General features: G+C 35.6%; 1 protein-coding gene across 4 annotated transcripts; it reads left to right on the top strand.

Annotated features, from left to right (window-relative positions):
* Positions 1–907: 907 nt before the first annotated feature.
* LOC139752952 (prenylated Rab acceptor protein 1-like) lies at positions 908–17097 on the top strand. Of its 4 annotated transcripts, none has more exons than XM_071669067.1 (7): positions 908–1135; positions 3366–3449; positions 8059–8179; positions 9499–9602; positions 11516–11715; positions 12630–12727; positions 13938–17097. In XM_071669067.1, the coding sequence occupies exons 1-7, from the start codon at positions 1050–1052 to the stop codon at positions 13941–13943; spliced, it is 699 nt and encodes a 232-aa protein (XP_071525168.1). In that variant the 5' UTR covers positions 908–1049; the 3' UTR covers positions 13944–17097. The 4 variants fall into 4 exon arrangements, with proteins under 4 accessions (XP_071525168.1, XP_071525170.1, XP_071525171.1 ...); XM_071669068.1 differs by lacking the exon at positions 908–1135 and adding an exon at positions 1354–1526; XM_071669069.1 differs by lacking the exon at positions 3366–3449 and having other exon boundaries at positions 915–1135.
* Positions 17098–17398: the final 301 nt, after the last annotated feature.

Raw genomic sequence — 17398 nt, 5'->3', positions numbered from 1 at the left:
TACATGATCTCGCGACCATTTCTTTTTTTATGTTTACTGAGATGACACGGGCGACTGAGACCCTCATCAACACCATCTCATTAATGCTATATATATATATATATAATGCTATATATATATATATATATATATATATATATATATATATATATATATATATATATATATATATATATATACCACGTCATCAGCTGGCGTGGAATAAATACTCTTCTCAGCCATTTGTTTCCTTTTTGTCTACCTCAATGTCTGTGGAGTCAGATAACGCACTTAGAAGCTGATCATCTTTGATGTGTCATTTCAGAGTGAAATAAGAAATATGATTAACATTCGTTATTGGGATCATATGCCTTGAAGGTAGTGTTAATACTGTCGCTAGTGGAACAAAGAACCGAATGACATTAGTGAGCGTGACCGGATAATTTTGATACACCTTTTCATTTCTGGATTGTTTTTAGATAAGCTTTGGTCACGAACTTTAACATAAGCAAGTTCTTTCTTTGTTATCCTGATTCCATATTTAATGATATATTGCTCAAAAGTAAACAATATTCTTTAAACGCTAATGTTGATGGTACACTATTTTGAATGTTTGTTTGCTATATGCAAACTTCAATGAATAATCATTTTTACGTTGATTATTTTCAATGTATTCTGTGGTAAGGAAAGACCTGTTTATTCCTTGCTAGACAAATGTTAATGCTGATTTTCTGGCAATTCTCTCATTATAACTAATATCTTAGAACTACATCATAATGTTCATTTCATAATTCAAATAAAAGTAATAGTTTAGATACATTTCGAGATTATTTGTCAATAACAAATGGAATATAATTAAATTGTTTTATTTTCCTTTCGAGGATAAAGGTTGACGATATTCATATTGCCGGGAGGTATAGACGAGTGTTACTGCCACGTCAAGAGGAAGATCGAATTCTTCTTGGGAGCCTCAGCTGTCACCGGAGGGATCCCACTGCTATTCCAGTGCCACTCACAACAACTTCTACTGTCTTCATTTATTTTTCATTTTGTAAACAAAGCAGGCCATCATGTCGGGAACTCCAGGTGACGTGGAAATAGAAATATCCGGTGAACTTGACATTGCCAGCGATTTGAAGGATTCCACGAAGCCAGGGTAAGGAAAATGGCTTGGGTTATTTAATATCTGTCTTTCCAGGTGCGTTACATTGCTAGAAAAGAAAAGCCGGATTCATTTTGTGATGTGGCACTGGTGACACTTCAATTAAACTCTTGCCCAACTTATTCAAGCTTATATGTATAGAAGAAACCTCGGCCAGTTGTTTGATTGATATAATTAGGGTACAGTATCGATGATACTTAGTGTAATTCGCAGCCTTTGTGAGATCCTGGTGATCAGCAAAGATTGCATAATGTTGTACGTGATAAGATAACGATTAAACAGATAACTTGCTTCAGCTTTGTCATACTACCCCAGCCTCTGAAGTCATCAGTACTGCCATTATGTCAGCAGCGGAGTACGAAGCAGACAGCGAGGAGTCTGTCAGGTAGCATTTACCTAATGATCACATAAATGATGTTTTTGAGTAAACTACAAACGTGTGCATAAGATATCTTAACTATATGAAAAATGTGTGCTGATACTGATGTACCAGTTTAGCATTGCATCTAAACTAGCATTAGTAATCTTGGTTTTTTTAATGATTGTGTAGTGTTTAGATGATTGTTGAATGAAAGTTGCAGTGTGTGATTTGTAGCATTTCACGGTATAAGTCTAGTATTTCTCCATTAACTTTGGATAGTGAATTATTTTGTTCTTTGTAGATAGTATTTATAGAGTACAATAATAGTTGTGGAGCATGATTTTTAGCATCATATTCTGAGTGACTGTAAATAAAGCAATACTAGTGAGAGATGCATATATGGAAAAATTTGATGATAAAGTCACGATAGTTATAGAGCTTGTAAAAAACAAGATATCATATCAAAAACCTCCGTCAGTAGCAGAAAAGTTTAATGAAAATATACTAACGTTGAATTGGTCTGGTGCTGGGGATTGTATGGCATTTGCATTGTAATCAGAAATAGATGTGGCTGTTATAGTTGTTTTAATTAGAATCTTGAGAATTAACATATTCTACCCCATTATTGAATTAACTGATAATGTAGGTTAAGAAAAATTATTAGTCTTGCTACTCCAGTCATATTCAGTGATACAAAATACAACTATTTCTGGATGAAATCTTGTAGATTCTAGAATTGATAAGGTGGCAGGATGAAGATAGAATATTACCACGTATTCTTCAAGAGCACATTTTAATTCAATGATAGATTGACAAAAATATTGAATAACTTCTGATGCACATTGTGAGAGTGGATACTGGATATTCTGTCGTATCAGTAAAGTTTTTCTAAACTTAAAGATTTCACATACAGTACTTCTAAGGACTGTTGTTAAATAAGTCCAATAGCAAGTCAGTGGATAATCCTATACGAGATTATTTCATCTACTGCAAAATATTTCAGTGTGAAAGCTTCATTAAGAAATTTTGGTAAATAATTATCTGATGCAAAAGTGGTTAAGTAGTACCTTTTTAATCAGAACACAAGATCATAATTGCTGGTAATATGTGGTTTGTATTTCATGTAAAATTATCCCCTTCTTCACTCATTATAAGCATATCCTATAGTGAACTTATTGCCCTGAAATTCAGTCTTCCATCACTGTTGCTGATGTTGGGTTACAATCTTTACTTGCAAAGAATTACGTTTTTCAGCTTTTACCCTCCGTTGATATTAGTTGCTCATTGCATTAGTTTTTAAGGTTAAAAGTGTTAGCTGCTTTAATTTTTTTTTTATGTGTGAAGCAAGTACTGTTTGTGAAATAACTCTATATAGAGGAGTTGTTTGTGTGTTCCTCGCAGTTTCCATGCCAATATATATGCAGAATGTCATTCATGAATTTATTAATATAGATGATTGTTCAGACTTATGTATGTTTCACCTTCTTTTTTATAAGTTCTAGTTCTGCTAACAGTTTTTGTAACAAATAGAAGGATGTATCTTACCCAGAGTATTCTAAAATGAACCTTATCAGTACCTTTTCTAGAGAATATATTGTGGTAGTCTCATTATTGATGCCATGCTCCAAACACCTGTTGCCTTATACATATGGGGAAGAGCATCTGAGTTTCCAATTAGACTTAAGTATATATTGTGTTAAGATACTTAGAAAAAGCACAGTATTTTACTGATTCCATTAGCACATATGTGATTGTTGTTAATTTGATTGGTTGTGTGTGTGTTATCAGTTGTGGAACAGTATATTTGTTTGTGATGTCAACATCTGCCACCTCACCTACTCTGTTTTGCCATATTGGCTACAGTTTTTCTGCAGGTGAGCAGGTTGAACCAGTCTCCAACCCATTCACAATGGATGATGCCATCAAAAAGCAGAGTGCTTATAAGGAGTGAGTTGATTGTGTGCAGGTCATAAGCAGAATTAAATAGCTGTCCATATATTGCTAGCACAATAGCACACTTTAAGTTTCTGGTGGAGGCTTCAACACTATGTGCCTCTTTGTTTTGATGCTTGCTGGGATTGGATGCAGAATTGGGTAATACAGAATTTTAATGAGTGTTTGGAAAAAAAGTTTTGGTGAAGAGTTATTTCTTTTAATAATGACGGAGATTATTTAATATGCTTTTTTTATTGTTATATGTGTTTTCTACAGTGAATGCTTACACCCTTCATCAATACATTATTGATTACTGGGCTGTGGTTTGCTCATTTTGTGATTTTTCAGTCACGTTTTTATCTGTTTGTGTGCACTTTGAAGTGTGATCTTCAATGCTTCTTGAGTTGATAATTTGATAAAGGTTAAATGGTCCTTGTAGAATCTCCTGCATTTCTCTGATGAAATAAAGAATATTATTTGGAGAACCAAATGTTTTAGAAGGTTATATCAGGGATTATGCATTCAAGATTCATCTTAGTGCTTATAGGGGTAGGCAAGAACTGTTTACATAAGTATATGCAGAACTAGTTTATGTACCCGTTTTAAGTCTCAAGGCAAGGATCTCTTGCCTGGAAGGATGCTACACTTTGCTGTGGCTGACATTGTAAGCACAGAAGCCTTAATTTATTCCGAAAATATTTAAATTATCCTGTTTGTATTTCACTTTGAGCAGCTTTGTAAGGTTGGGACATGTGTAGTATTTTCATGGCATATCTTCGTGGTTCTGCCAAAGAAAGTGAATGAGCATGTCTGTGTGAATCAGAATGATTTAGAGAATGAAAGAATCTGTGTTAGTATGAGAGTATTTTTTTTTTTTTTTTTTCAGTACAAAGTTTCAAAATCCATAGGTACTCCATCATAGGTTAAAGATAGGTAAATACAGTGATCTGTCTTGCTCCAAAATGTGCAAATGTGATAGAGAGGGAAAAAGGAGGAAAACTGGAATGAAAAGAATGAAGGAAGGAAAAGAGGGATTGAAATGGGAACACAGCTCTTACACAGTTATGGCAAGTGTAATTTCAATAAGAACACATGCATTGGGTGAACATCGATGAAGGGGGCAAAAGGTGAAGTGGTAACAGGTAGAGATGAAGTGAATATTTTGTAGGGCTTTTGGATATGTTGGGTAATAGGATGTCAAATGTAGAGTCTTTGGGTTGGGGTGGTTTGTGAAGTGAGAGTGTCATGGAGAATGGTTTGGTGTAGAGAGAAGAGGTGGTGAAGGCCGTATATAAGATGAAAGGCAACTGGAGTGGATAGTGTTGCTGTTGAATTTATCAAGAAAGCTGGTGACTGTTATTCATTGTTTGGTAAGGATTTTCTTTGATGTGTAGATCATGGTGAGGTGCCTGAGGGTTGGCAGACTGCATTTATAGTACCATTTTATAAAGGCAAGGGGGATAATGGTGGGTATTCAAACTGCAGAGGTATAAGCTTGTTGGGTGTATCTGGTAAGTTGTATGGGATTGTATTGATTGAGAGGCATTGATTGAAGACATGTACAGAGCATCAAATTGAAGAGGAGCAGTGTGGTTTCAGGTGTGATAGAGGACGTGTAGGTCAGGTGTTTGCTTTAAAGAATGTGAGAAATACTTTGTGAAACAGATGGATTTGTATGTGGCATTTATAGATCTGGTGAATGCATAAGATAGGGTTGAAAGAGATGCCTTGTGGAATATACTGTGTGGGAGGAAAGTTAGTAGAAGCATTGAGAAGTTTTTATCAGGGTGTAAGGCAAGTGTATGAGTAGGAAGAGAGGAAGTGAATGGCTCAATATTAAGGTTTGTCTGCAGCAGAGATGTTTTATGTCACCCTGGTTGTCCATTTTCTTTATGGGTGGGATGATGAGGGAGGTAAATGTGGGTCTCGGAGAGAGGGTGACTATTCAGTCTCTGAGGAATGAGAGGTCCTGGGAAGTGAGTCAGTTGTTGTTTGCTGATGATACAGCACTGGTAGCAGATTCAAGTGAAAAGCTGCAGAAGTTGGTGAATGAATTTGGAAGAGTGTGTGAAAGGAGGAAGTTGAGAGTAAATGTGAATGAAAGTAAGGTTATTAGGTTTAGTGGGATTAAGGGACAGGTTAGTTGAGGTGAATTTGAATGGAAAAAACTTGGAGGAAATGAAGTGTTTTAGATACTGGGAATGGACATGACAGCAAATAGAACAATGGGAGAAGTGAGTCAAAGGGTGGGTAGTGACGAATGTTTGAGAAGAGAGAACATTATCTGGGAAGGCAAAAATGGTTATAGTTGTAGGTATAGTAGTCCCAACAATATTATAAGGATGTGAAGAATGGGCTGTAGTTAAGGCTGTTTGGAGGAGGATGAATATCTTGGAATTGAAATATGTGAGGACAATATGTGGTGTGAGGTAGTTTGATCGAGTAAGTAATGAAGGGGTAAGAGAGAGGTTTGGCAATAAAGAGAGAGTGGTTGAAAGCTGAAGAGGATATGCTGAAATCATTTGGACATTGGCGAGAATGAGCGAGGAATGGTTGACAAAGAGGATATATGTGTCAGAAGTGGAGGGAACAAGGAGAATGGGAAAACCAAATTGGAAATGGAAGGATGGAGTGAAAAAGATTTTGAGTAATTGGGGCTTGAACATGCAGGAGGGTGAAAGGCATGCATAGGGTAGAGTAAATTATTGGAATGATGTAGTATACTGGGGTTGACGTGCTGTATCTGGACTAAACCAGAGCATTTGAAGTCTATGGGGTAAACCATGGAAAGGCCTGTAGGACCTGGTTGTGGATAGGGAGCTATGATTTTGGTGCATTACACATTACAACTAGAGAGTGGATGCGATTGGATGTAGCCTTTCTTTGTCTGTTTCTGGTGCTACTTCACTAGCATGGGAAATGGCTACTATATGTGGAGAAAAAAGTATTGGGTGAGCAGTATGGTAACAAGCTAACACTTTTGTTTGGGAATACCCATTTTTTTATGACTTTTAGAATACAGTGTTTTAGCTCCTATTTTTTTTTTTTTTTTTTTTTTTTTTTTTTTTTTTTTTGCCGCTGTCTCCCGCGTTTGCGAGGTAGCGTAAGGAAACAGACGAAAGAAATGGCCCAACCCACCCCCATACACATGTATATACATACGTCCACACACGCAAATATACATACCTACACAGCTTTCCCTGGTTTACCCCAGACGCTTCACATGCCCCGATTCAATCCACTGACAGCACGTCAACCCCGGTATACCACATCGCTCCAATTCACTCTATTCCTTGCCCTCCTTTCACCCTCCTGCATGTTCAGGCCCCGATCACACAGAATCTTTTTCACTCCATCTTTCCACCTCCAATTTGGTCTCCCTCTTCTCCTCGTTCCCTCCACCTCCGACACATATATCCTCTTGGTCAATCTTTCCTCACTCATTCTCTCCATGTGCCCAAACCATTTCAAAACACCCTCTTCTGCTCTCTCAACCACGCTCTTTTTATTTCCACACATCTCTCTTACCCTTACGTTACTTACTCGATCAAACCACCTCACACCACACATTGTCCTCAAACATCTCATTTCCAGCACATCCATCCTCCTGCGCACAACTCTATCCATAGTCCACGCCTCGCAACCATACAACATTTTTGGAACCACTGTTCCTTCAAACATACCCATTTTTGCTTTCCGAGATAATGTTCTCGACTTCCACACATTCTTCAAGGCTCCCAGAATTTTCGCCCCCTCCCCCACCCTATGATCCACTTCCGCTTCCATGGTTCCATCCGCTGCCAGATCCACTCCCAGATATCTAAAACACTTCACTTCCTCCAGTTTTTCTCCATTCAAACTCACCTCCCAATTGACCTGACTAATATTATGACAAAAATAACTAACATCTAGGTCTCATAAAGTGGCATTGCATGTGTTGTCATAATGGCCCTTGAGGTGGTAAAGGTAACTGATGTTGTAGCCGTAACTAGTTGCCCCTGACAGTCCTGGCACTCATGGGTTCAAATTTGTTTTTTAATGTCGTCAGGTTCACTGTAATGTGTAGTTGTGAACATAAATAGGTTTAGTGGGAGAGTGAGTTACATATGTTAGGGATTTGTTTGGGTACTTTTATGTGCAGACCAAATGCACATATATGTTCTACTATTATTTAAGAATTGTTACGAGTGACCTATTTATGATATATTGGTGTTTTTCATAAGCTGTGTGTTTTGTTTTTTTGGGAGGTTTGATTGGTCATTTGTTGTTTATGATTATTTGACTTGTATCTTTTTTCTAATATGTCAGTATATAAGTTAAATGAAAAGTGTGATCATATGTGAAAATAACTGTATATGATTAATTTTCTCACGTAATATATTTTGCATATATTTTTACCCTTTTTGTTCAACAAGTATTTTCGTATATGTAATTTATAATTTGGGTTTAGTATATCATGATATCTAACCTTCCATCATAATCATGGTAGTGACATAATGATCATTATTTCTGGGTATCTCACTGAAACTTTGACTCTAAAGTTGTAGTCCTTGCAGACCATCTTTTAGATATTTGATATTTTCCAGAAGTTCAAACATACGCTTTCTTTGTGGTATTGCAGGATCCTGATGCAGCTTCCTATGCAACTACAGCTGGCATCACCAGCAGCTAGGGAATGGATTAATCGGCGCCGGGAAAATGTTCGACCTTGGTTAATTTTTGTCAACACACAAAAGTTCAAGGTAAGATACTTTTTCAGAGGAATTATAAAGACATCACTTTTTGATTCTTTTTTGTCTAATGTGGATTGATAGCATCATTATATATTACAATCTCTTATATGTTGATTTTTTTTGGTATCGGATGGGATTCTTGTATAACTGAAGATATACTGTATATGAATAACAGTGCCTGTTTGTTTAGAAAACAGATGTTTTTGATTGATCTTCATTTTTCTTTATTTATCATAAGGTTAGACATATTTTATGGTAAAGTTGAACATGCCCACATTATGCTTTGTCATTTTCCATACTTGATGTATGCTGTGGTAATGATACCAGTAAGATTTTGGATTGGAAACCCCTTTCTTTGAGGAACTTTTATGCTTGTTTTCAGATTGAAATGTCCATACGATAAAACATACATGTAATGAAGAATTCCTTCTAAGTAAACCTCCTTGTAATGTAATTTCAATAAGTGCCATTCAATTTTTTCATCAAAACATACAAAGAATTTTAGAGAAGATTGCATGGTTATTGTATAACATTGATACTCATGATATTTTAATAAAATTTGTTAATGTAGGTAAATCCTCATTCTGAGAGAACTGTTTTCTTAAATGCTGTAATGCGGGAAATGGCGAATAGTATGAATTTTTTTTTTTTTTTTTTTTTTTCAAAAGAAGAAACAGAGAAGGGGGCCAAGTGAGGATATTCCCTCAAAGGCCCAGTCCTCATCCTCTGTTCTTAATGCTACCTCGCTAATATGGGAAATGGCAATTAGCATAAGAAGAAGAAGAATATACGTGTATGTATATACATGTGTATGGGGGTGGGTTGGGCCATTTTCTTTCGTCTGTTTCCTTGCACTACCTCGCAAACACGGGAGACAGCGACAAAGCAGAATAAAAATAAAAAAAAATGTATATATATGCAGTTTTATGCAATTATTATCTTACATGGTGTATGTGTATACATACGCTTTCATTTTTGGAAATTTCTGTTATTGTGATTTCTCTGCAACCTGCTGTGTTTATGTTTGTTAATATGGCATCCAAACATCTAGCAACATTTTCCCTACCCTAGAGCCAGCAGACATAATGTCCCAGATTTATTGATTGACATTTCTGGTTATCTTTCTTTTAATTCCAAACCAACTAGTATAATCAAAATTTGCTTAAAATACATTTTGGACATTGTATCTTAATATATATCTGCAATTTATATATTTCATGCCATACAACCCCATCAATGAAAGATGGGTGTGCAGTATTTTTTTTTTCCATGTACTAGGTGATAATCATTATAGTGCTTGAATATGTTAAGGTCCTTTTTTGTTTCAGGCCCCACCAAATGTACAGAGATGGAGTAAACGATTGGCGAAGAATGTAGAGTACTTCCAGTCCAATTATATGTTTGTCTTCATCGGTCTCATTCTGTATTGTTTGTAAGTCTGGAAAGCTACAGTTTTGCCTTAGTACAAATTATAATGTGTCTGTCTGCCCAGCAGTATTCTTAGAGCTCTTTTATAAATGGGAAACTTCCAATCATAGGCAATATAGCATTCTGGGGTAGCAGTGTATTTGCATCTCAGCAGAACAATGGAATTTTTCATTGCTTATGTAGATATCTTTCATTTACCATTGTAGAAATGTCACAAAAAATTTATGTTCTTGTGACCCATTGCAACTGTGCATTTAAGAATGATGAAGTATGCTTGAAAGTGTTGAAAAAAAAAGTCAAGTATCATTAATAATGTGATGTTATGAAACCTACTCATGCTGAGTGCTTTTGGTGTGCTGCTGACTCAAAAGTATGTATTGACTTGTGCTCTATTTTCTGTGTAAACTTAGTGTTTGAATAATAGCATACATAGTAAATAGAGATCAAATTACATTTCATGGGTTGGCAGCAGCTGGATGCCATAGCTTGACCACCTATTGTCTTGTGAAATTTGAATAGCTCTGGATATTGCTATTATTATTTATCTATAGGGAGGGGAGAAAAAAAATACTGCCCATGTACTGTATGCCCTGCATGTCAGAGAAGACGACTAAGAGGAACAAGAGCAGTGGTATGGAAATCCATACCTCCTGCATTAGTTTCAAGACAAAGGAAGAGAGGAAGGGGCCAGATGAGGATTTTTTCCTGTCAAGGCTCAATTACCTGCTCTTGATGCTACCTTGTTAACAAGGAAAGTAGCGAATATATATGGAAAAAATATCAGTTTTTATCATACTTGATCACTGATTCCAACACGAGCATAAAAATACAGTCTCCCCCCTTTCTTAATAAGTTCATCAGCAATACCATCCATTCCAACTGCCCTTCCACTCCTTGACTTTGCACACCACCTTGACCCAAACAACCTAAATATGCCACCCCATCATCAGATACGTTCAGCAGTCCTTCAGAATACTCAATCCATATCCTCTTCACTTCATCACTACCTGTTACCACTTCCCTGTGCCACCTTCTCCAAAGATCCTATTTGTTCTCATGTTTTTTTGCAAATTATTAACCTCCTTCCAGAACTATTCTCCCTCAAATTTATTGATACTCACTCATCAACTGTCATTTGCCCTTTTCAACCCCTGGTTTGTCATTATTATTATTATCTTTGATATTGAATTGGAATGAGGGAGATTTTGAATGATCGGAGCCTGAACATGCAAGAGGGTGAAAGGCATGCACGGGATAGAGTGAATTGGAATGATGTGATATGTAGTGGTCGATGTGCTGTCAGTGGACTGAACCAAGGCAACTGAAATGTCCGAGGTAAACCATGGAAAGATCTGTAGGGCCTGGTTGTGGATAGGAAGCTTTGATTTCAGTGCATTACATATGACAGCTCAAGAATGAATGTGAGTGGATGTGGTCTTTCTTCATCAGCTCCAGGTGCTACCTCACTTATGCGGGAAACAGTGATCAAGTAAAAAATATTATTTTTATTATGTCACCATAAGACTCCTCTTGTGGTGCTCTTGCAGCATCAGTGGTGCATTCCTGATAGGAGCAGGGTAAGTTGGGCTTCTTTTCTGTCCTTTGATCATGATACAAGCATACAAAGTTGGCTTCTTACTTGTAGTGTTACCACTTACAGGAGGAGTCCATTAACTCTTTTCTAGATATTTGAAATACTTTATTTAAAGAACCATGTCAGTAAGCCCTGTACAAAGGAGGCTAAGTTTGATATTTTCTCATCTTCTTTATAGGTTCTATTTTGTTGTACATTATCATAATATACTTTGTGAATATGGTTTCATTTTAGATCAGTGTGAGTGGGATTAATGATGTTGCAGAGATAAATAGTAATGCCTAAGACACATATTTGTAATGAAATGCGTTGTCATTTTCCAGGATAACATCCCCACTACTTCTTATTGCTGTTGCTGCTTCATTTGGTGCCTGCTACATTCTGTCTTTGAAGAATGCTGAGAAGAAAATCATAATTGGAGGTCACGAAATATCTCTTGCTCACCAGTATGCTGCTGTTGGCATCTTTTCTCTGCCCATTCTGTATATGGCAGGGGCTGGTGCTGTCCTGTTCTGGGTCTTAGGTGAGTTCTGGTGAAGTATTATGTAAGGCATTATGTAAGGAGTGACAAGGAAGGATGAAATATGAATGTAGTAAAAATGAGTTGGGAGTGGAAGACTTGAAAAGTTTGAATATGATGAGTCATAGATTTTGAGGAGGGGATTGTGTGTTTCAAGGCATATGTAAAGTTATACATAGACTTTGATGGTTAGGGGAGAGCATTTTAAGCTAGGGTATACACAAATATTCCTAGGCTTTTTTTTTTTTTTCTTGTGGCTTGTGAATTTCACAAGGCATTGATCGTACATGAGAAAATATCAGGAAATACAGCATAGGTAGTCTTAATTGACCTCATAAAATTACCTGATATATCATGCCAAATGTTGCAGCTCTTCAGTAAGTACAGGCACAGGGCAAATATTGCCGTTGGGAGAGAAGGGAAGAAGAAAACAGTATTGACATTTTGATTATTTGAATATTTTCTGTATTTACATGTTTGTCTTTTAGAGTTAGGCTGTCTGCCTCTGGGAGTAGGTATTAAAGTGGATTACTTATGTTTTGAAAATGTTATTTGATAAATATGATTATTGATACAATAAAGAACTTTGTGACAATTAATTGTCGATAATTAATAAAATCACAGCACCTTTTCATGTGTTGCATAACTGTGTTAGTTCTTGACAGTGAAAAAGATAAGTAGAATGAAAGATGTATTTCATTGTAGGAAATAGGGTTAAGGGTTTTTTAGTTGCATGATGATACTTTCATTGAAAACTATGATTTTCATGGCAAGTTTCTCATCCCTCTTTAAACAAAATTGAACTAATGGAACTCCTTAGTTTCAAAATTGAACTAATGAAACTCCTTAGTTTCTCTTAAAATCCTTGATAGGTGAGTCGAATAACAGATACTGAAAGTAGTAATTTTTTATTTCAGGTGCAAGTTTCTTCATTATTGTTATTCATGCCTCCTTGTACAATATTGAGAGCATTCTTGGCTCTGATGAGGAACCTTTTGACCTACAGATGGAGCAGGTATGATTTGCCAAAATTATTTGTCCATATTTATTCTTCATGAAATTGATTGGGTACTCATATTTGATTTGGTTTTCCACCTGTTTTAAAGCATTTATGCTACTGGTGCTTGAGTATAACCGCTTGTTGTATTTGATTAAGGTCTACCTTGTTTTGAATTAAAGCAGCATTGCCTGTAAAGTAGCAGATTTTGTGTTATTTTGGCTTATCACATTACTACGCCATTTATTCTTTAATTATACATAGTTAATGAATTGTTCATGATACATTTCAAGGTTAATGGAAACTTAGATTTTTTATTATTTGAAATTATCTTTACTGTTATGCATTCATTATGGAAAGTTACTAGCTAAAGTTGCATTTCTGGGCACATATATAAAGATTATGCTCTGTATTTCAAATTCATTAACTTTACATGCCTAGTTGATTTCAAGTGAGACTTACATTTTGATTCATGCTTTCTTTTTCACTTAAAATTCTCCATAGTGCACACTGCAGTTATTCCTCTGTCATGAGTTAACTTTCCCTTTTAGCAATTATTTCTTACTGATTCTACTTTTCCTACTTATACCTCGGTAAAGATATGTGTGCACGTATGTCTGATAAAACTACAAATATCTGGTCTGCACCCTTTTCTTTTCTTAAACCCATATTGTTTTTCCCACACAAGAGGTTCACTTTTGGTGAGATCAGCCACCATCCTGTCTTACACTTTGCCAACTCTGCCAAGAAAACTTTTGTCAAGGTAGAATTTGCATTAATCTCTACTCCCTTGCACAGTTACTGCTTCATGCAGTCATCATGTACATGTTCACTTCTCCATTCTCCTGTACACATGCTCAAGATGCACTCTGCTATAATTTTCTATTTATCTAATCTGTATCTCTGATGCCCATTCCCCCCAGGAACTCCCATCAAGGGGTGGCCATGGCAAAAGAGTCTCCTCTTATCCTGTCCTCACATACCTCCCTTACATAGTTTTACCTCATCTTTTTACCATCTCACTTGCCACTCCATTTTTATGCTTTGCTTTTCCATTCTTTAGGAGTGTTAACAATCTTCTCACTTTCTTCTCTTCAGTGTTTCCTTCTTCCTTATATCTCTTATTTTCCTCCATTGTCTTCATACTGTATGAAAATGTGTTTGATGGAATACTTTTGAATTAATTTATTAATCTGGAGAAAATTAATTTTAGATTTATATTTTTCAGGTATAAATGGGTTGAAGGTTTTAAAGGTCTTGCTCAGTGAAAAAATGAGGGTAGCTGAGAAAACCATCCTTTGAAATTTTCATTAAAGTTGGTGATCAGAATGTATAACATGAGTAAAGGTTAAAAGATACAGACCTCAGATACAAATTTCTTCTGGATTCCAGGTGATTTAGACCTCACACTATGTTTGCAAATGTGAAATATCACATTCTTAATGTTAAATGTAAAAATTTTCAATTAAATGTAGTTGGAAATCTATCGTGTAGTGGTGTAATGTGCAGAGATGCACATGAAAAGTATCTAGAGAGTATTATACTCTGTGACACCATCATGCTTTAAAACTGGGATAGAACTTCTTTCTTTGAATGGCAAAATATATAGAATTTTTTGTGTAGAGGTGTTACAGATACCCGCCTGGCTAATGAGGTCATTATCAGTTGCCATGATGAGTAAGAAGCTTTTGTTATTGTTTTGGTGCTCTGAGTGACTTATTGATGCAGTATATGTTAAAGTAGTCAATTGAATGGGAGCAGTACAAGGTGTAGTCCTTTGAAGACCTATTAATACACTTTCTGTATTCTTAGCAGGGAATACTTTGCTCATCACATCTCTACAGTCAAGTGCCAAAGACCCAGCTTCAGTTTTTGAAACTCTTTTTCAGAACTTCCTTTTACTGGTCTGCTGCACAGTTTATGCACTTGCTATCTACTTGTGCTTTAAGCAATAATGAACATGAAAAGAATTGAGCTTCCTATCAGCAGGTAATATAACAAAGAAAAGTAAGAGCAACATTTGTAATTTTTTATGGTGTATGACTGTATAAAGCCAGGGAGAGTACTGGATTCCACACACATGGAGATATGCCACAACTGGAAAGTCACCTTTGGCGAGGTTATATCTTCGTCTGGGCATAAAGGATTATTGTACAATCTTGTCAAGGAATTTCTCACTCCAGAGTAGTCCATTGCTTCCTTGCTACTGATTTTGCATGTGATCCTAGGAATATGTAATTGATTATTAACCTAGGCAAGTCATTCATAGAAAGTCATAGCTCACAAGTACATTCCAAACAAAATGAGAAGTATGTGTTTTGAAAATTTTGAATTCCCTTAAGTGGAGAGGTTTTGAGAGATATGTGTTTTTGGGGTCAGTTGTAGAACAACAGTTGCTTCTGTTAAAGGATGCAGTTTCTTTGCTTTTAATATGGAATAAAAAGAATTTTTGATCACTCCACTTGCATTTTTCAACCTGATCCCTTTCAATTTTATTGATTATACTGAATTTGATCACTTGTCAAAGACCTTCATTAGGGTGCATTCTTTCCATATATATGTAGATCCCCATTTGGGATTGGTCATAGACTTTGGTACCCTGGAGGGCTTTAACTTTAAGTTAACATGTGATAGGAATATTTTTTTTTTTTTTACCAACCATTAGGTTCTGCTTATTCTCTGGATTAACACCAATGGAATGCACTTGTGTACCACTTTTTCTATTTAGTGACATTTCAGTATGCTTAAGAGGGCTCTAAAGGATTGGGAGGTGAATTTGGTCAAAGTAAGAAACGTTAATGTAATAAGGAGCCTATGTTTAGGTATTTTTCCTGTGACAACACTAAATTCTTTCCAATGTAATTTTGTTATGGTTTTATATTTTATATATTCTCTTTATTTCCTGTATAATCTGTATGAATACTTTCTGCATTTAATGAGAAAAGTGCATTCTCTTCTTGATTTCAACCTTAGTTAAGGTATTTATAAGTATAGGCACAGAGATTGGTGCTTCTGAAATTTTTACTGTGGTGGCTGATTACATTCTGATAAGAAACGTAATTACTTAGAACCACAACTTTCAAATTTCAACTGTATAAGATTAGTATTCACATCAGTGAGTGCACTGTTGACACAGGTTTTTGGCAGTCTGTAAAAAAGTATAAACCTACCAAAGATAAGTTTGCCCATGTGCAGATATTCTTTTGAGTGCAATTAGTATGGGGACTTTTGTATTAGTAAGTTAGTTTCCCTTAGTGCAGTGGCTGTATTAATCAAAAAGATTCCTTATGACAGGATTCATACAGGTCTGCAAAAGTCAGAATGAATCTTATTGTTTTGCATGATTAAAAATTCAGGTTGGAAAACATGAAGAATAGCCATAACATTGCTATGTAGGCTGAATTTTGACATGGGCTGAAAAAACTGTCCAAAATATAGATATTCTCATGTATTTTATTCCTTCTTTTGTGTCATCTTTTGGATAATCATTTGCACTTCAAAATTAATACTGTGACTATAAATTATAATTCTTTAGAGATGACAATTCTTATGTTAATGAGAAGCAGAAATAGCTGGAAAATAGCCTCATTAGGCCTTAGGTGGTAAAAATGTATGAATTTTTATTTCCCAATAAATACATGATGCCTGATATTTCGTATCTGCAAAGTACATTGGAAGATTATAATGATGTAATATATACTTTATGAGGATTTTGCTATTACATCCTCAAAAATGGTATATTTTGGTGGTAGCCTAAGAAAGTGCATTAAAAGAAGAGCTACACTAATGCCTTTTTTTTATGTAAATACTTAAGTCCAGGAATTTTTTGTGATAAAAAGATATATGAATATACAACAGGTGAATATAATTGTATTTGCAGTGAATGCTTTCACACTTGAGTCATTGCTGGTATTTTCATGTATTTGTCTGTGTCAGTGGAATACTTCTTGAAGCAGTAAAAAGTTAAGAATGACCCTATGAATGTATTTCTGAGCATTACTTTGCTTTGGTTAGATTTTGTGTTTATTTGCTTTGGTGTTAGATTTAAAAGGTTATTTTGTTTATACCATTGCCTTTGTGTGTCTTAAAAAGTGATACCATAAGAGATTACATTAATGATATTTTTCATTGTGAATAGGTGTGCAAATTAAAGGAAAATGATATAATGCATCTTGTTTGACCTGAGATGGTATAAGTTTTGAATATAATTCATGCAGGAAGAATACAGATTATATTTTTTCACCAAAGATGAAACCAGGTATTTTGCCACACAGAAGCATTTAGATGAATAATGTTTTACACCAAGATATTATTAGTAATTTATTACTATTTATTATTCTAGCACAGTTTATATATATATATATATATATATTAAATAACTGAAGAAATTCCTGTATTTTCAATGCTTTTTGGTCCTTGTTACCTTTACTCTTGTACAGTACACAATTGGAATAGAGTACCAAGGAGTCAGGAACCTGATTCTTGTATTACAAGTATCCTTTACTATAGGTGTGATTGGCTTGAGATGTGGGAAGTTTGCAGCTTGCAGGACTGCATTTAATCTGCTCCATATAAACTGGAGAGTAGATTAAATGCTATCCTATATCTTTTTTTTTTATGGCAGCGGATGGAACCATGGAAGAGGAAGTGAATCACAGGGTGGGGGAGGGGGCGAAAGTTCTTGGAGCA

Source organism: Panulirus ornatus, chromosome 13 (assembly GCF_036320965.1).
Source record: "Panulirus ornatus isolate Po-2019 chromosome 13, ASM3632096v1, whole genome shotgun sequence".
Classification (NCBI taxonomy): Eukaryota; Metazoa; Arthropoda; class Malacostraca; order Decapoda; family Palinuridae; genus Panulirus; species Panulirus ornatus.
This window is presented reverse-complemented; position numbering and strand designations above follow the sequence as displayed.

Excerpts from the sequence above, each read along its gene's own strand:
- LOC139752952 (XM_071669067.1), top strand. The coding sequence starts at position 1,050 with ATGTCGGGAACTCCAGGTGACGTGGAAATAGAAATATCCGGTGAACTT. Across the intron at positions 8,180-9,498 it reads TCAACACACAAAAGTTCAAG|GCCCCACCAAATGTACAGAG; the intron begins GTAAGATACTTT and ends TTTTTGTTTCAG. Across the intron at positions 9,603-11,515 it reads GGTCTCATTCTGTATTGTTT|GATAACATCCCCACTACTTC; the intron begins GTAAGTCTGGAA and ends GTCATTTTCCAG.